Below are 20,346 nucleotides of genomic sequence, written 5' to 3'. Positions count from 1 at the left end.
GGACAAATTACTAATACAAAGACGAGGGAGGAAAAATTGATGTGGCGCAAATGTATGTCACAAAAGCTTTGTTAAACAGAAATCTGACAAAACGAAACAATGATTTTAGAAATGTTTTGAAGCAGTTTGCAGTACATGGATCCTATCACAAACGTTGGGAGTCGAATGGCCCTCGTGTCACAAACGTCAACTGCTTATCATGTGTGATGTGACGTGTGTGGCAACGGTAGCAAGCACAGTAGTCGTCGAACTAAATCGTTGACGCTTTACGCTGAAGATAACTACTAAACATGGTAGGCAATTAAATATATGATTCTGTATAGTGGATGGCGCAACCGTGGCAGGAAGTATTTTTCTGCCTGTGAGGTGACAATCGGTTACAATCTCCGTGATGACAATCGATCTGTAACGATCTGTAATGTTTCCGTATGGAACGTGAAACAAGTAGGAAATCAGTTGAAACCGTTGAAATGTAGTTGAGGTATATTCCAGCTTATAAAATCATGATAATTTTGCTGTAATTAATTATTATTAAATCTGTCAGGATGATCATTTTTGTTTCAGACATCATTATTTATATTTTTGTATGCAATTTTTCGTTATCGTATTTTTCGATTCTGAATAAAGGTCGATGTGACGCTACATATTAGGCAATTTGAAAACGTAGCACCTCGTTATTTTTACATTGTCTGTAGGAATGATTTGTTCTCGTATAAATAAGGGCTCTGTGTAATATCGGAATATGCTTGTATTATTTCGGTAGTAGTTTGGTCATAGGGAAAGGGTATTTGCATATGGTTGCATAATGATTGTATAAAGGTCAAAGTACAGTTTCAATTAATATGGATTCTTTCAGTTTACGATAGTGAAAATTGGCGAAGTTGAGTTTCTGTAATTCGCTTAATATTTTGTAAGGTGCCAGAAGTTACAAAGTAGCCTTCCTGAGCAAATTCCGTGTGGACAGAGTTGAGTGAATTTGGGTATGCTACATTGAAATCGATTGAAACCAATTTTAGTGCAGTATAACGTAAGATAGCAGGTTATTTTTTTGTTCCCACTGTATGTTAAGTCCTTTCCGTTATTTGAAAGACATTGATATCCACTCAACCACATTTACCCAGCTGTAGTTTTAAGATGTGTCTGGTATTTAAAAATCTTGCCAAAGAAGATAAAATATTGCTGGTATGTTGTGCCTTCATTTCATCAGACCTTTTTGTTGAGTGGGCATTAGTTGTGCTTTATATTTTAGAGGTCCATAGTTCAATGATGTGGTTGAAGATGAGATATTGTGATATTTTATGGCTTTCCGTAGTCTTCTCCAAGCATAGTAGTAACTGAGATTGGGCATGATTTCTTCCTTCCACAAGCTTTCCAGTTCACTCTACATTAATCATCATATTATTTTGCACTGTATTATCTGATCTGTTTGAACACTGTTAATTAAATGGTGCTTTAGCTTCATCCACTCTGTTCTAGTAATGCCTGATTTAGAAATATCAGCATCAAGCAGAGGAAAGAGCCAATTGACAGGTCTTGGATATATTTTGCTTTATGCTACATTTTTTTAATCAATGTAAAGCTAGTTGTTGCTTGTTTTAGTTTTTTTAATATAGCCTATTAATATTCACAAACACATGAAAATGTAAGTGGTCTGTTCATGATATGGTACACTACAAAATATATATATATTTCTGATTTTGGATATAAGCCAATAATACAGTCATAAATTATTTCTGCCTTTGTGACTGGTTCTCTTTTACTGTCATTAATAGAATTAAACAAGATACATGTTTGCTAATGGACATATATGACCATCCCTATAATTTATTCTTTTCTTGCATGTTTTGTGTATATGTGTGTGAATGCAAATTGCATTTGCCTAGTTTGGGTTAAGGTCCATTGGCTGGTTTTAAATTCGTAACATTGGGAAACAGTATTTCATATTGATTAAGTTAAAGAACTCAGCACATTGGAACCAACTTTGAGATGAAAATATCACATGACTCATTAGACTGATCATGTCAGCCTTTTTTGGTGTCCTCAGTAAAGATCACAATAAGTTGCTTATTCCTTCTTTTATTGAATTATGTGAAAGGCTGGGCCAAAGAAAACTCTGGGTATGGACTGGACAGCTGGAATTCTATTCTTGACAGGGATGGGTTTTCCTCTTACTCTTTGCCCCCACATCCAGACTAGTTCTGGGGCCCACCCATTCACTCCAGTAAGGGCCAGTGGCTCAAACTATAAGGGTATAGGGTTAAAGCAATCTGGATGTGAAACTAACTGCCGCCTTCAGTTAGTGTTGAGATTAAGAGTGCATGGTTTATACCTTCACTTCACCACACATCCCAAGGCAAAATGGTTAATGAATTATAGGAGCAACTTTACCTTTACTTCACCTTTTATGTAAAGGAGTTTGTGTACATTCAACCTTTTCCTAAAGATCTGTCTAAAGTAACATACCTGAATGTAACACATTGGTAGTTCGTGACCCCTGAATGCTATGCCATGTTTATGGTGAATGGGAACTTTTTTTTTTAGATATTTATAGGTCATTATCATATCTCACATTTAAAGTATGTAATGCAAAAACTTGGAGATTCATGTGGTGTGAAATTTTATAAGGAATATCACTTTATTTATTTATTGTTTATTTAACAATATCAATATGTCAGACTATATAACCTCAGTTAGGATAGCCAGTCTCTGGGATGAGATTTGAACCTGAGACTTCACAGGTATGAAGCAGGAGTGCTAGAGTGCTAGCACCTAGTCATGGCATTAGTTGTTATTCATGTTTTGGAATTACATAAGACTCCTATCCAATGTCTGCCAAGAGTTTTCTGCAGGGGTCAAAATGGTATGATCCTGAAGCAGAAGAGTTTACTCACAAGAAAAACATCTCTGAGAATCTAATTTTCAAATCACGATACTTGCTGTGTTTTTTTTCTTATGTTTAATTACATGCTCAGTATCTCAGAATATATAGCGTTCAGTGGTATGATTACTGAATAATGAATTGAAAAGGATGTGGAAGGAAGCAATCATTGGCTAATTTGAGATATCCCAGAATTTGCCTGAAAGGACTGATGAAACCATGAAAAATTTGAGCCAAGTACTTTATGAATTCAAGTTGGAAACTTTATGTCTGTGCTACCTTACTTGGTGATCTGTGCTGTTGAAGTTGCCAAATTCCATTGTCATCCTAAGTCAGTGAACTTTTCATTTTTTGCTTTGAATTATAGCAAGCTTTAGAAGGATTTCACCAGTTCACTATTTTCCAATCATCCTCAGATGTAGTTTGCAGTATTTTGTATGTTTCATGGGCTGATGACCTGGAAAGCTGGAGCTTATGTTTGGTAAGATTGAGATAGTGGAAATAATACTAACAAGAGAGTACATAAAAACATCCCAAAAATTGTAACATCCAAAGTGTAAAGAGTATATTATTATTTCATTGTAGGCATAAAACATCTTGGCCATATTTTCACTCATGCTGGTGTTAAAGAGTCCATTAGATAAGTTATGGGATGAACTTATTTCCTACTTTCCTTTCACTGTAAATAATGTATGTGTGTGTATACACACATATTTGACATTTGAACATGTTTACCAAGCCATTCTCTAGCACTGATCATCTCCAGGTTCTGCTATTCTGGCTTTCAGGTGTCATGTCACATTGCTCCCTCCTTAAGGCTGCTTGTCTCGATTAGGCTACAGGTGTACCACCAGTTAGGGGGCACAGTCAGACACAAAGCAAGGTGATTTAATAAGCCTAACCCTCTTTTCTTTTCTTTTTTCAAAGTAAGGAAAATAGGCTAAAATTACACATTAGAAGGTGTAAAGGAAGCTTTAATATATGGAGTAACTGTAGCAAATTAAAGTGAAAGAAATTATGCAAGGAGAAAGTAAACAGTTCTTCCTAAAATTAATACATTTTTTCATACTGGGGGCAAGTTCTGGAAAGAGTGTATGATTATTTTCTTTCAGTTTTCCTTTGTATAGGAGACTGTCAAAAATTATAGCTCAGTAATTTTACAGTTTAATATTTTATTTGTATGCATAAATCATAGTACATACGAGGGTTGGAACTTTAATAGTGGTAACACTGCCGTAGAGATGCCATGCAACGGAACAAAATAATGTCGCTTATACCACACGTTAGTTACCTACCTTACCTGAGAGCAAATGGACTCTCCCTTCCCACATCACGTGCATGTGCAGTGACAAGAAGAACAGAGCATCATGTTAGCTGGCGGTCTAATGTATTGTCACGATGTTTTCGAAACAGGAACAACGGAGTTGGATAAAGATTGAATGTGCCAGAGGCCATACAGCACAACAGTGTCATCAAGGTCTTAAAGAGGCTTGCGAGGAATCTGCATTGCCTTACAGAACAGTGGCAAGGTGGGTAAAAGCCTTCAACGAGGAATGCCAAAATGTGGCAGACATGCGTTGGCCAGGTCGTCCTAGTGTCAGTGAAGAAGAAGTGTGGCAAGCTGTGGCTGGTTTGTTCGATTGATGGGGCTGGGAAGTGCTGTACCATCCATCATACTCCCCGGACTTAAGCCCTTGTGACTTCGACTTGATTCCTAAGATGAAGGAACCACTTCGTGGCATTCGCTTCAGAACTGTTCCAGAAATTCTTCAGGCAGTAGACCGCTCCATTCGAACTGTCAACACAACAGGTGCTGCTAAAGGTATCCTATGACTTCCATATTGCTGGCAACGGGTTGTACACAATGCTGGTGACTACATAGAAGGACAGTAAAACTTCGAAACATGCATCTATTTTGTATCAGTTGTAAATAAATAGTTGCCACTATTAAAGTTCCAACCCTCATAGTATAGATTTATAGTACCTAAAATTTGTCAGAGACTTATTATGCAAGTGTATAACAAGTGAATAAAGTATTTTGTGTTATACATGCATCAGCGGTCCTTTCTTCAGTTGTTTTGTAGCTTTCAGTAATCCTGGGCAGATAGTGGGATAGTACCTCCACATCACTCCCACATTTTCATTTATAATCATCCTCACATCTCATTTAGTGGTCTGCTTGTAATGTACCATTCTATATATCCCACAGATGAACCATTACAAACTCCGTGAATATCATCTTGTTAAATGAATTTGTCAATATCATGTTTACAGATACAGGTGAACCCCAGGTTACAAATGTAATGTGTTCTTTGAAATATGTTTTTAAGTTGAATTTATTTTTTTAAAAAGATATATCATTAAATTTGTTAATGTTATTTTGTTAAGATGTTCTTTAGTGAGGGATCCTGAGTTCATTAAATGAATTTGGACTCACACTTTACCAGTCCATGCAATGTTTGTAGATATGAATTGCTTGTTTCTTGAAAGTTTGTAAGTAGAGGTTCACCTGTACATATAATATCCAGCTTAGGCCACAGATTTTCAAAGAGCTGGCCAGTAAGATATATATTTATCTTGTGGATTTGGTACCTATGTATAAATGTCAAAGATCAAACATAAGATCTAATTAATTTACTTACAGAAAGCTCAATATGATAAGGTATCTTTATGGTTATCAGGCAACTATTGTTTAATTCAATCTGCTTTCTGATGTGTTATTAACAGTAATTGATATCATTATACACGCATACAGTGACATTCATTACTGTAACTTTGTCATAGATTCTCACAAGACATAAAATTCATCTTTTACAATGAGTGACTATGAGGATGCCATTGAGACCTTAGAGGATGCAGCACTGGGTTTAGGTGAAGGTCTCCGTCGACGTCCAATATGGGATCCAGAGAGGTAAATATCTTATTGTTTTACTTTTGAAGTAGAGCTCCAGTTTATAATGTCAGTTAAGAGAATAGGCAACATACAGTATTGTATTTAGATTAAGTGAGATGTCATTATTTAATTTCTTTATCTCTTTAAGGGTGTTATTTCATTTAATGACATGGACATAACCATGAACCAGTATGATGCTATAAAATCTTTATGTTTCTGAGACTGTTTTAAATAAGCATAAACGATAATTCATGGTCCGTTCCGCACTCATTCTTATTTTTTGTTCTATCCCTTTGGCTCCCACATTGTACAAGTAATTTTGGCAGTCAAATAACTTTCTGTAATGATGTGTTGACGTATTGCCTGACCCAAATATCCGAGATGGCCAAAATTTTCTTTCACGATATACTGTCTGAGCTGAAATATGCAGGTTTGAAGGTGTCAGTATCAAACCCCCCCCCCATACCTTTCTGTCTGCTACAGCCTTTCAGATTGCATTGCCTAGGAGTCTTTCCATTCTTTTAAGTCCTGATGATTCCCTTGTGTACAGAAAAACCATGCCCTTAATTGACAATTCTGATTTCCACTTCCATAGAAAAATGCATAGTCATGTGCCAGTTCAAGCCATTCTTGTCCAGTCTGACTTGTACAAAGTCATGTATAAGAATGTTTGTACAATGTGAAGTAAGCGTTTCATGCTGGTTCCATTTTAGTTATAAAGTGGGAAGTATACTTAAAATTAACATTTGATAGCAGTAATTCTGTTTATAAATGCCATGGAATTTAGTGTAGTGTAATTACAGATGTGCTTAAACCAACAGGGAGTCACTTTCATCAGAGATCCCTGTTTCATTATGTGAATTAACTGCTGGATGATGATGCCAGTGTACTAGCAGAGGAGGATGATGGTTTTTGGATGTCCTTTACCAAGTACTCCTGAAGAGTAATTACAAATATGCTTAAATCAACAGGGAGTCACTTTCATCAGATATCCCTGTGTTTCGTGATGTGAATGAACTGCTGGATGATGATGCCAGTGTACTAGCAGAGGAGGACGATGGTGTTGGATGTCCTTTACCAAGTACTCCTGAAGATGAGCATCTTTTGGACTGTGAGGTGAGAATGTGTGATAGGCATAGACACTCCTGCTGTTCTGTAACTGTGAGTCTGGCTGTGCTGACATGTGGAGTGGACCTGACAGGTCCTTACACCATGCCCATTGGTAATCTATTGTGCAGCGCCCTCTGTTTAAAATCCCTCAGAAATCCTTCACTTTGAACAATGCGTAGTATCTTACTTAAGGGGGCATCTTGGTAGTCACTGTTATGTTGGCAACTCTCAAATACTGAAATATAATGTTAAGAGTTGGCAACATCATAGTAAACAATTTAAGAACTAGGTTATTTCTTGTTACCTAAGCGATGTTTACTGTTGTGTGTAACAACAGTATCTTTATATTATGTGTTACTATGGTTGTAAGTTTGTATGTATATAAAGCGTACTTCTGTGTCAAATTTCTGAGTCTTAATAAAGCAGAAATAGAGTGAACACTGATCCTTACTTATCATTCGATCTACGGGAAACTGAAAATAACAGTCACCTGGTTCCATAAATTAGTGTTGCAGGTGGCAAAATCTTAAGTAAGCTATAGCCTCACAGTCACATAGGACATGTGTGGTTGATTATTTTTTTTTTCCAGACACCTTTCACAGGTGTGATTATTGGTTAAGCCTAGTTTGAAAGGCATGCTTTCAAGTGACAATGGCCTGTAAGTAGACTTACAAGTATAACTCACTGTATGTGGTGTCTAATTATTTTTAATACTTCCCTACTTCCTTTGGCAGATGGTCCTTGTAGGAAATCCTTTCCATGTTTAAGTCCTGTTAAGAACTTGCAATATTTTTTATGCCCTGTTTGTTCAGTCCTTGACAACCTTCTTTCCACTCCATTCTGAAATGTTGCATGCTTGGTCAGGTCCTGTAAAAAGATGTTCAGTTCCCATTCTTATGACCCAGCATCCATATCAGTTGAACTATCTTATTTTCAGCCAGTTTTGCAAGGTATTGCTGGCAGTTCTAGAAGAGTTTTGGGTAGTTTCTTGGGGCGGGGTGAGACTGAGTCCACTTGGTACATTGGCTGCTATTTGGCCTATTGTATCAACACCTGATGATAGATGATAATGAGTGTGGAATAGTCGGTAGAATGAAAATTGGCAGAAAAAACTGAAATACTCAGAGAGAACCTGCCCTGGTGCCACTTTGCCCAACACAAATTCCACATAACCTGACCTGGGATTGAACCTAGTCTGTAGTGACCACCTGAGCTATGGCATGACCTTCCTGTTGGGTTGAAATATGTATTTCTGTTCAGTTCTCTCAGGGAATCTGACCATGAAAGGTTTGTTATAGACATGTCTCGGTATCATTTCATCAGTCCCCATCTGTGGGATCTTTCATGCCCTGAGACGTCTATGCATGTCCATATCCTTCTGATTTGGGTTTCCATTGAGGTCAGACACATCTAAAATGTGGAACTTAACTGCAAACTGTATGATGCAAGACACTGCTAGTAAGAGCATGCAGTACTGAGGTGTGCCGTCACACAACTGAAGCCTCCCCATTTATCGCTGCTGCTGCTTCAACATTCCTCACTTGGTGAAGGCGAGACATTATGGCTGTAATGGTACCAATATGGGCAGATTACTGCTGCCAAAACATTTGTGATTTTCACCACTTTTTCTCAGAAAAAAATAGTGTGAGCAGATCGCGTTACTCTGTGTTTAAAAAGTATCACTTTACTTTCAGTATTTGTGTGTCATGATTTGTTTCCTTCAGAATGAAATACTATATCAGCCATGCCATGCCATGGTGCTGGCTGTCAGTTGCCTGCTTTCCACTGGGACAACCCAAATTGCTTCTAGGTCCGATCATATGGGCTGTGATGTGGACAATGTGGCCCATGAGTGGGTTTTTTCTTGATACTTAGTTTCCCCTGCCAGTTCTCATTCCAGCAACTGAAAATAATAATGCTTCTGCAGATTAATCAATTAAATATTTGATATTGGCACTCATTTTGCTTGTTACATATTTCATCACTTGAAAATGCATTTGAATTACACTTAATTTTGTACAGATTACAGAGGTATTGAAAGCAGGTGTTCTATCAGATGAAATAGATCTGGGAGCATTAGCACATAATGCTGCAGAGCAGGCTGAAGAATTTGTACGGAAAGTGTGGGAGGCATCATGGAAAGTCTGCCACTTCCGGAACCTGCCTCGCTGGCTTCAGGATAATGACTACCTCCACGCTGGACATCGACCTCCATTACCAAGTTTCTATGCTTGCTTTAAGAGTATCTTCCGAATTCACACGGAGACTGGAAATATATGGACCCATCTTCTTGGTATGTAGAATACTTTATCCCTTGAGAAAATTTGTTTAAACAGCGGTAGTTTGGTAATACGAAGGATATCCGGAAAGTAAAGATGCAAAGTACAGAAAACATTTGTAAAGCATTTTTGGAGGAATTCGTTTGTAGCACTTTTACAACACACCTTAGTGAGCCTGTGAACTATATTTTTTTATTCCAGTGCCGTAGAATATCCCACCTGTTCTCTGTTCTTGACACTTCTGGTCATTGTTGATGAAGTTCATTTGTGGTTAAAATTTTTAAATCCGCTTAGTGGGGGGTGGAGTCCAGCTGAGTCCACTGGGCACAGCTGCTGCTGATTGGCCTATTGTAGCCTGCCCCAGGTGATTATGATGATGGAGAATTTGGTGGAACGAAGATTAGCAGGAGAAACCGAAGTACTCTGAGAAAACCTGCCCCAATTGGATCAATATTTTATGAAGGAACTCTTGATGTTCATTGATACATTATTGAAATACTGAATGCATTTTTCATTAATTTGGCATGTGCAGAAGAAAGATTCAGTTATTTTATGTAAGACAGTGCTACTCCACACAGCTAAGAAAGATATCCAAGAATTAAGCAGTGTGTTTGGTGAACTAAATGGGGAGGATGGAATTATTAGCAAGGGTTTGTGGCCCCCTAGATCCCCGGATCTAGACCCCTATAAATTTTATTTATGGGGAAGACTCAAAAGTGTTGTGTATGCTAACAGTCCACATGACCTGGAGGCTCTAAAACAGAATATTTATGAAGAAATTTACAACATTCAGCAATGTTAATTGCAACAAGTTTCCCAAAATCTGTTGAAAAGAACTCAGACATGTCTCACAGCAGAGGGCAGACATTTGATCATCATCTTTGGTGTTGAGTACAGTATTAATTACTGTATTTGATTAATAATTAGGGAAAGAATTAAACAATGTGTGCTAGCAGTTCCAGCTGCATGGCAGCATTTTTCTCAGCAAGCGATGCAGCACTTTCGCAGGAAGTTGTCAACGCAAAAATCAATGTCCAGTCAGCCTGCACTCTGGACACTCTGTGTGTGTGTGTGTGTGTGTGTGTCTATACTATATATGTTTATGAATAGTGAATTTGGAAGGCCATGGAAGGCTATGTTCTGTTTCAGGGCACTGTCCAATCAGCCTGGAGTGACCAGTAAAACCTTAAAGGTCCCATTCCAGGTTGCAAAGTGCTGTGTCCAAGAAATGAACCATGTACCTTCCAAGTAGTATTCAAATTTATTATGACAAACGTGACATGATCCAATAATTTCTAGGCTGGAATTTTTTCTCTGTGATAATTGCATTTACTCTCTATTCCGTTCTGTAGGGGGGCAAACTACAGCATATGCCAGTTTCTGCTCTGTCCTCTAGAAATAATGTGAGAGCTTTATCTGTAATATGTTAGCCAGAAAGTACAAGGAGTACAATGAAGTGCTTAGGGCTTAAAATTCAGAAATGGTATCGTGTCTTATGTACGTGGTGTGTTCAAAAAGTATCAAACCTTTGGTCGGCAGAAAGGCATTTATTGATTTGGAGGTACAAAACCATAATCCCCTTCAAAGTAGTGCCCTTGGTAATGCACACACTTCTCCCAGCGCTTCCGCCATTGTTGGAAACACTTCTGGAACGCGTCTTTTGGAATGGTGATCAGCTGGGCCATCGCATTCTGCATGATGTCTTCTCTTGACTCAAATTGGGTTCTTATCAGTGGCATTTTCAGCTTGGGAAATAGCCAAAAGTCACACGGAGCCATGTCGGGGGAATAGGGAGCCTGACAAATCACAGGGATGTTGTGTTTGACGATGAAAGTTTGAATCAGATGCACAGAATGGGCAGGTGCTTTATCATGATGGAGCTGCCAAGTTTTTGCTGCCCACAGATCCAGTCATTTGTGCTGCATAGCATCACGAAGGCGACGAAGGACCTCCTGGTAGTATTCCTTTGTGATAGTTTGGCCTTGTGGTGCGTACTCATGATGCACAACCCCACGGGAGTCTAAGAAAGCAGCCTACATTACCTTGACATTGCTGTGGACCTGCCGTGCTTTTTATGGCCTCGGGGATGCCAGATGTTTCCACTATGATGACTGCATCTTGGTTCCTGGGCCGTACCCATAAACCCACGACTCATCGCCTGTGATCACGGTGTTCAGAAAGTTGGGGTTACTGTTTGCATTGTCCAGCATGTCCTGTGCGATTTCCAGATGGCGTTGCTTCTGCTCCATTGTTAGCAGTTTCGGTATGAATTTCGCGGACACTCTCCTCATACCCAAATCCTCAGTCAAAATTGAATGTACCGATCCAATTCTTACCCCTATCTCATTCGCAAGTTCTCGGACTGTGATACGATAGTCATCCATGACCAAAGTCTGCACTTGCTCAATGACGTTCTCATTTCGGCTTGTTGAGGGTCTGCCTGAATGCGGTTCGCTGTCCACCGATGTGTGGCCATCTTTGAAGTGGTTGTACCACTCCTTTATCCGTGAGTTGCTCATGACATCGTCCCCAAAAGCCTGTTGAATCTTGCAAATAGTTTCCACTTGGGTATCGCCAAGCTTTTGGCAAAATTTGATGCAATATCGCTGCTCATGTTGTTCCATCATTTTACACCTTACTGGAATCCAACGAGTGCTCACTACACGTCCTCACTCATAGGCCAACTTCCAGCGACTGATGCTTTCTGCGGGCAGGAAAAAATTCACGACTGCACATGAATGTCCCCTCCACATCTCCACCGAAGGGAGCCTCCTGTGCTTCATTGGTTTACGCAGGAAAAAAGAAGGTTTGATACTTTTTGAACACACCACGTAGTAGGAGAAACTTTTCTTACTTAGCTTTTAACATGCCAAGACAACAAAATGTCTGTTTTCTCTAAAGTTAATGTTGATGTTACAGGTTGTGTGGCTTTCATTGGGGTAGCAACCTACTTCTTGACACGCCCAAGTGTTGAAATTCAGCTACAAGAGAAACTAGTGTTTGCAGCATTCTTTGCTGGTGCTATTCTTTGTCTAGGACTGTCCTTTGCCTTCCATACAGTACATTGTCACTCGGAATGTGTCGGTAAATTATTCAGCAAGTAAGTATCATCTGATATAGATATAGGGCAGGTTTGTGGCAGTGACAAAGAAGTTTGCCAACTAGCTGCTTTGTTTAATAGTACATAGTGTCTGTTCATTTATTTCTCTGTGGTTACTGTGGTTATTTACCCCTGTTTTATACTGAAGACATGTCTGTAAGGCCAGTAGGAAGTCCAGTGGGTAGTTGGATACATTGGACTGAATATAAAGAAGAAGAAGAAGAAGAAGAAGGTACAGTTATATATGAAATTAGAGAAAGGTGCTTCCACAAAATGGTTAAGTGCAGAGTGTTGGGTAGGTACATCTACATTACATGGCCTATACCAAGAAATCTAGAAATCCAAAATTACAGCTTGGCTTGAATTCATGGCATCCTAGAACAGAGCATTGATACCAGTATAAATTGAAGTTCTCATGACAGTGATTGTTCAGATTTTGATATTCTGGGTTGTGATACCTTATATTCTTTAAGTGGATACCATTGTTTTGGAGAAATGTGAAAACACTATTGTGGCCCTATAAAGGCTCATCTTCCTTATCACCATTCCTATTTTTCCAAACTGTACTTGCTCCCTCTCATGGGTTTGAGTGACCACCTTTCATTGCCCCCATCTATATAATCCCAACCAGTTAACTGTACAATTCTTCAGCCATGAAAACGGAGACGATGTAGTTCCCCAAAAAGCTGGTATCAGCTTACAACACTAGATAGTGTCACAACTCAGAAGACAGAACCTGACATATTTTCTGCATCATAGTGGTTGGCTCTTATGTTAGGGCTTGCATGCCAATTTAACTGTAAATATTGCTCAAAATTAATTTAGTCTCACAAAAATTGTTGTATAGTACCTGTATTTGGAGATTTCATTTTCACATTAAAATGTGGTTGAGAAGAAGGGAATTGAACTGAGTTCTGAGCAGAAAATTGCAGGGACCTTGAAGGCTGTAATATTCAGATTCTTCATGCACTTTCCTTAAATTCAGTTGGAGGTCTCTTTTAGAGTTCAAGAAATTTAATTATTTGTCACTGCTCATTTTTACATGTTATGACACGATGCTGAAAATGCAGAATGTTGGACTCATGGAACTCACAGAGGTATCTGTGTCTACAAGAAGTTTTATTAAAACACACTTCCACTTTGAATATATGCACAATAGTCAGAAGTGGCTTCTTATAATTGGTCCACAACAAATATATATATGGCAGCATGCCATAGGCAGGCCTTACAGTGACAGGACACTTAGAGGGAGAGTCCATAAAACCAAGTAATAGTGGTATAACAGATTGTGAAACAATAGTGAATACTTGTAGAATGTGTATATTTTTAAGTAAGATTAATCTGAATCATGTACCGTCACTGTCACATGACAGTATTAAAGATTTCTACACATACTACATTTTTCACAAAAATAATTCTGGTAAATAGTAAACAGTCAACTTTTGTGACATTCCAAATTTGAGACCTTAAAAAAATTGTCATAGTTTTTGTAGACTTTCATTAAATATTGTCACATGTATGAGGGATTCGATGGAGGTTTTGGATTGGATGGTGGATTTGTTGACCAATTTAACACACATTTCATAATTTCAATTAATTATAGTATTGTCTTCACTAGTAGTTGTCTGGTAATGGTTTCTAACAGTGCATGCTTCTGGCCTCAAGTCCTGTCTGAATGGTGGCTCCCTTCCAACTGCCTGCCTTCCTTACAACCGACTTGCGGCCATTTCACACCAGCCTCTTAGTCTCCCCTTCACCACCTGATTATCAACTGACTCTTTTCTTCACATTTCTATACAGAACTGACTTTGGTTGCCCCAGTTGTCTTCCTTTTAACTCCTCAGCACAGCCCATGCATATATATATAAAGTAAAGTAAAGATATCCCTGTAGCAGGTTGTAAAGGCCCATACGGTTGTGAGATGAGGGGTCCACATTATCTAGACAGTCGGCTCAAAGATGGTAGTAAGGTTGTCAGCCTTATGCGCTGACTGTGCTTTACTCCCCAGGAAAATTATTTAATTAATTCCTGGTATTCATTTCTGTTAGAGGCTGACTTGACCCCAGGGCCATATCATCATCATCATCATCATCAGTAATCTGTCATGCGACAGGTCCACAGTCTCTTCCAAAACAGTGTCTCCACTTAATGCGATCTTCTGTTTTTGGAAAGAGACTATCCAGGAAAGTGATAATGTGGTAGTTTTTCCATTTGCTTTCCACATCGCAGTACAACAGCCGTTCAAACCACTCTGGTCACGCCTCTTGCTATACGAACTTGAACCATCTCGAGCTCTGTGCTTCAAGTCGCTGCTGATGACGCCGCTTCCGACATCAGTAGCTACGCTACCGCTGGTATAGCTCTCAGGGTCCTTGGCATACCAAACCCCCTCACCACGATAAGGTGGAGACACCAAGGAGGGGGAGGGCCATATATATATATATATAAAAACTTGATTTGTTTTATTTTTGAAAGGTAGATGTAATAAGAATCTTTGAGCTGAAAAGTAATAATAAACATTTCCAGATTTTGAGATTTTGTTCTTCTCCAGAGTTTATTTTGAACATGATGCCTATTTGTAGTTTTTTACTGTTGTTGCTTGGAGCTCACATATACATACAAAATTTCATGCCTTATCATTTTGAAATTTCATAATTTATAGGGGAACCTGTAGCACACATTAAGTTTTCATTAGATTGAGATAATGGCTGAGGGTGGAGAAATCCTTTCCGCAGATCATATCGGAGAGGACTGTTTAGGCCTAGTTGATGTGTTGTGCAAAACCCTAGCAGACATGACAAAAAATAGCATCTGTAGGGTTAAATTTTTTAAATAAATTAATTTTTATTCCATGTACGATTTGAGGTTCTCACAGCGGTGTATATGAAGATATATATATGGGATATAACGCTATGTAGCCCACTGAAAGTCAGTTGACGTTTCAGAGAAACATGTTGTATTCATCTTCAGGGTCAAATAAGTGAACAAGATACCAGCGTGGAAGCAAGCTTTGCATGTATCTTTGCTGGTAACTTGCTCAGCTATTTGACCCCGAAGATGGCAGTGATATGTTCCTCCAAAATGTCAGTTGACTTTCAGCGGACTACATGGCGTTATATCCCAGAAGATAGTACTCTTCAATTTTTATTCCAGGTTAGATTATTGTGGCATTGCAATGCTCATCATGGGATCATTTGTTCCGTGGCTGTATTATGGCTTTTACTGCCAGTTCCAGCCAAAGCTCATCTACCTCAGTGTTGTTATATGCCTTGGAGTATCTGCAATCATTGTCTCTCTATGGGACAGGTTCAGTGAGCCTAGGTATCGACCTCTTCGTGCAGGTAAGGACTCTTAATATTGCCCGGTATTTTCATTTAATTTTCTGATCCAGAATATGTTAAATGTCTGTCATCATTTTATCACCACCACTGTTGTCACTGCCACTGTTATTATAAGCTTTATATTTTCATACAGTTCACTACATGATTTCATTTTTTCTAATATTAAGGAGTAAAGAATTTATTCTATGTTGTGTCATCTGAAAGTCACCCTGACCACTTGTTCTTGGTTTTATATTAACTCTGGAATACCATGATTCTGTAGCATAATTATAGACAAGGATTTTACTTCTTGTTGTATGATACTTGTCTAATGCCATGTGCACTTGTGTTTTTAATTAATGTCATTAATGCCGCAGTTTGTAATCATGCTTCTGTAATGTTAAGAGGCCCTATGAACCCAGCAGTTTCTTATGGAAAAACAAAAATTTCTTCCTTTCTGCAACGGTTTCCTAAAACTTTGTAATATTACATTAAGACAAAAATAAGTGTTTTTAAAAACATAAGAAATCTAAATTTGATTAGCTATACATTATTTTTCTTACTATCAGAATTGGTTGAAACTACTCTTAAGAAAGACGGTCTTGAATAAAAATCGTGAACGATATTTTGTGGACTCAGCCAAAGCACTTTTGGACGTGTCTCTGTATTTAGAAGGAATGACCATTCAGTTACTCAGCGTGAAGTAGGAAACAGTACTGACCTACAGTATATTGCTAAAGCCTTTGCAGATCACTTTACAACCATTTTTAAATCTTCAGCTTCTGTTCATATTTCAAAATAGTTCTGATACTAGTAATTTTATATTGTAGTCATCTGCATGTGTCTTACCCTGGTGTCAAATGGCAGTTGGTCATAGCTCAACAGAGTGCATTGAACCAGATGACAGATGACATTCCTAGTTTCATTACTAAAAGCTGTTCTGAAAGTTTTATATTTATTCTAAATTACATTACATTTTTAATTCTCATTTATTGAAAGCATAGTTTCCCTCCTAATGATTCTGCATATCTCTCTGAAAAGGCTGACACTAAAAGGGGTAATGATCCATGTGCTAAAATTAATTTTTCAACCTTCTATTATATGCTGATCTAAAAATGCTTCATAACGGAAATTTTTTGGAAGATTGTAAATTTCTATAATCTGATACTGATTCTTCGGATTTGAGGTTCTTGTGCCAGTGACTATGAAAAGTGGGGTTTTCTGTGTAATTTGGAGAGACCCAGGTGTTTTGAAGGAACATATTGCCTCCAACTTCAGGGTCAGAAAGCAAGCCATGCAAGAAACTAGCAGGAGCTACAAATTGAGCAAACTGTATGAGAAAAATTTGAGCTGATATAGGCCATTCCAAGACTGAAAGGAACTATTAAATTGCCAGTGCGAGCGTTGCTCACAGCCAAAAAGGAAGGACACATCACATACACAGTACACACAGAAACAACTCCCAGTTGGACGAACCATACTATTCACGAGTTTGAATTAAGACATATAGATGAATAATCTTAACAAGTTTTAGTATATACAAATTTTATTATAGTTGACAAATATTGTACTTTCTAAATAATTTTATGAAAGACACAAGATGACAAACAATGTAATAGCGTAAATAACGAACCTGAAGATGGCACTGTGTTGCCGAAACATGTAGTAAGAAGTGACATATGAAATTGAGTGCACTACAGGACGGCCATTACATACATATCATGGATGAAAATCAGTGCTACAGGACGCTAAAATACAACATAATGTCTTCCATTCTGTTCTAGGGGTATTCATGGTATTTGGACTTAGTGGAGTGGTGCCTGCTGTTCATTATGCCATCTCTGAGGGGTGGTTTAATGCCATATCACGAGCATCTCTTGGCTGGCTTATACTAATGGGCTGTCTATACATCCTTGGAGCAATGTTTTATGCTTTGAGGGTACCAGAGAGATTCTTTCCTGGGAAATGTGACATATGGGTATGTTCTCATGTCATTATAAAATATGACGTGATCATACTAGTAATATCTTGCAGTTCTAAAATTTGAAGTGTGGAATTTAATACACTATATCTACCTCCCATATGCAGATGCCATTACATTGTGTAGTGATCCACAGTTACAGTAAAGACTAGTTGGATTTTGATCAGATTACAGTATATCCAAAAATTTTCACCCATCATTCAACTGCCTAAGAAGATTTCTGTGCAAGAACGTCAGTAAAAATGCGACTTTGAAAGAGAACATGGAAATATATTAAAGAGTGGAAAAGAGCGAAATCATTTTAAAAATTGTCAGAGTTTCCCTCATGCATCTGGTAGATTCGTATATCTGGTGCATTCCGTTCTCCATAAATGCTTGTTAACAGGGAGTTGACTGTATTGTACATTCAATTATTTTATTTTTAAAATATTTGTTTTTACTAAAGTTAAGTGTTATAAATAGAAAAAAGACTTCCCTTATCATGTGTAAAATTTGGCAGAATCACGATTTCTTAGTAAAAGGTTAAGTTCCTTTACTTAATTAAGCACCATGCAGTGATAACATAGGAGAGTGGAGGTATACCCCATGCATTTTTAACCTTGTCGCTGAATGGAGATGAGTGGTCAGTTTTATGCTCTGTCACTTCACTCCTGGCAAGAGCCCCAAAATATCCAGTGGACAGGAGGCTGTGCAGGCCCCGCAATCAGCCTGCATGTGGTGGCAAAGAGAATAATCTCTTGCCCCTGCTAGGAATCAAACTCCAATTTTCAGGCTCTCCAGCTGGTAGACTGGTCGCTATGTTGAATTAGCTACCCAGCTCTAAAGTTGTCGATATGGAAAGTACAGTTGATGATTTTCACATTTTACTATGTTGACTGTTACTGTAAGGTCAAACAAAAGCTTATGGTGACATGGAAGTGAAACAGTATATGGTAATGCTCCTTAAAAACACTGCAGTTATAAAATTGTGTTTTTTTCATCATTTAACCACATTATTATTATTATTATTATTATTATTATTATTATTATTATTATTATAAGTCAGAAATTTATATGAAATTTCTGATCTGCATTTAATGTAATAATGAAGAACAGTGGTCACTATTTAATTTGTACCATTCTTATATGAGCACAGTGTGACGAGATATTTTTTTTCTCGTGCAACCGGTAGGTTCATTAACTGGCACACCGAATTCCCCCCATATATGCCAGATAATGGGGAGTTTACTGTATATTCAGAAATTTTGCTGAAGATGGGTTATATTCTGTCATCTTTGCCCTAACAAGCTATTCCTAACTAGCCACAACTTTTTTCTATTGCACTCTGTGAAAGTGCATTTCCCAAATATTTGACTTCAGTGCATTTAAAAAAAATGTATTAGCTGTATTTATGTTATGATTTTTTTTTCATTCTGATGATGAAACATGAACATGTGATTACTTACCTCTGCATTGACTTCCAGGCCATCCGTGTTACTAATGCGTAATAGAGCTGCCGTTCTTTTCTTTTGTCGTGTTTATGTATTCACTCAGTATATTGCCACCTTCAACATAGAATAGAAACTGATGTCCCCAACACAATTTCATTCACTCCCTTCTGGTTCATGGACCTTTCTAAAGCAAAGTTGCAGAGCAGTGGCAGTTCAGATTATTCAGCATACTGTAGCATACATCAGCCAAATGTTCACCTGTATGGACATAACTAGATTTCACTTAAACAAATTTCAGTTCATTGGTACATATAATTTTTTCCCCCCCTGACACTACAGGCCCAGTGGGCCTAGGCCTACCTCCATGAACTTCTCCGTTCACTTCGGTTTTTCTAGATCTTAGACATAGGATAGGACTCCTTGGGCGAGTGATCAGCTCGTCGCAAGGCCTCTACCTGTACCAAACACAGAAAAACACACACAAACATCCATGCCCTGAGTCGGATTCAAACCCACGATCCTGGCTTCCGAGCAAGCGAAGACAGTGCATGCCTTAGACCACTCGGCTACCGTGACCGGAGGTACATATAATTACATGTACCAATTTTATGAAGATTGACACTATTTAATACAATCAAAATATAAAACTGAGTTGACCTGTGCAAATAACCATGTAAATTTAAATTAAACTATTTTACATATTATTTTATTAATAATTTCATAACAATTGTAATATGGATTAATGTTTTTTTCCCCCCCTGCACTACAGGCCTAGTGGGCCTAGGCCTACCTGCATGAACTTCTCCGTTCACTTCAGTTTTTCTAGATCTTACACATTCAGTAGGACTCCTTGGGTGGGTGATCAGCTCGTCGTAAAGCCTCTACCTGTACAAAAAAACAGGAAAACGCACACACACAAACTAAACATCCAGTATGGAATAATAGTAATCATAATTACATTTGGGTATTTTATAGCTTTAAATAATGTATCACCTGATGATGGCTCCAAGTGAGCCGAAACATGTCGCATAATTTTAACATAAATGATATAAACTCCGTCTTAAGTGCAAACAATATATTTTGTGTCTTTGATCTTGCTCCCTACACTACATGTTTCGGCCTCAGACGGCCATCATCAGGTGTATAACACTCACGTCGCTGTCACACTGCACCCAGTTCAAAATTTAACATCTAAAACACTCTCCCTGTCATTATCAACTTCTACTTCGTTGATAGCTGTCCACCCGTAGATTACTTCACACACGTTAATTATGAGTTTATTGTAATAGCACCATAATAAAATCTTTAGTTCTAATTTTAAACCTTTAAATTCTTGTCCAAATTTTAAAATTTTT

General features: G+C 38.1%; 1 protein-coding gene across 6 annotated transcripts in view; it reads left to right on the top strand.

Annotated features, from left to right (window-relative positions):
* The first annotated feature begins 374 nt into the window (after positions 1–374).
* The window catches only part of LOC111866507 (adiponectin receptor protein), a 24,762-nt gene continuing 4,790 nt past the window's right edge, over positions 375–20,346 (top strand). The window contains exons 1-8 of one of the 6 annotated variants that reach the window (XM_023855507.2): positions 394–481; positions 3,667–3,761; positions 5,663–5,789; positions 6,743–6,887; positions 8,904–9,174; positions 12,080–12,260; positions 15,414–15,601; positions 17,365–17,558. In XM_023855507.2, coding sequence (XP_023711275.1) covers positions 5,695–5,789; positions 6,743–6,887; positions 8,904–9,174; positions 12,080–12,260; positions 15,414–15,601; positions 17,365–17,558 — 1,074 coding nt within the window. In that variant the 5' untranslated portion in view covers positions 394–481; positions 3,667–3,761; positions 5,663–5,694. Of the gene's footprint in view, positions 482–646; positions 981–1,017; positions 1,183–3,245; positions 3,360–3,666; positions 3,762–5,662; positions 5,790–6,742; positions 6,888–8,903; positions 9,175–12,079; positions 12,261–15,413; positions 15,602–17,364; positions 17,559–20,346 lie in introns of those variants that run through there. The other 5 variants (XM_023855509.2, XM_023855506.2, XM_023855505.2 and 2 more) reach the window with 5 other exon arrangements.

This window comes from Cryptotermes secundus, unplaced genomic scaffold, assembly GCF_002891405.2.
Source record: "Cryptotermes secundus unplaced genomic scaffold, Csec_1.0 scaffold401, whole genome shotgun sequence".
In the NCBI taxonomy this organism is placed as follows: Eukaryota; Metazoa; Arthropoda; class Insecta; order Blattodea; family Kalotermitidae; genus Cryptotermes; species Cryptotermes secundus.
Note: the sequence above shows the minus strand (reverse complement) of the source record. Positions and strands in the feature narration are given on the sequence as shown.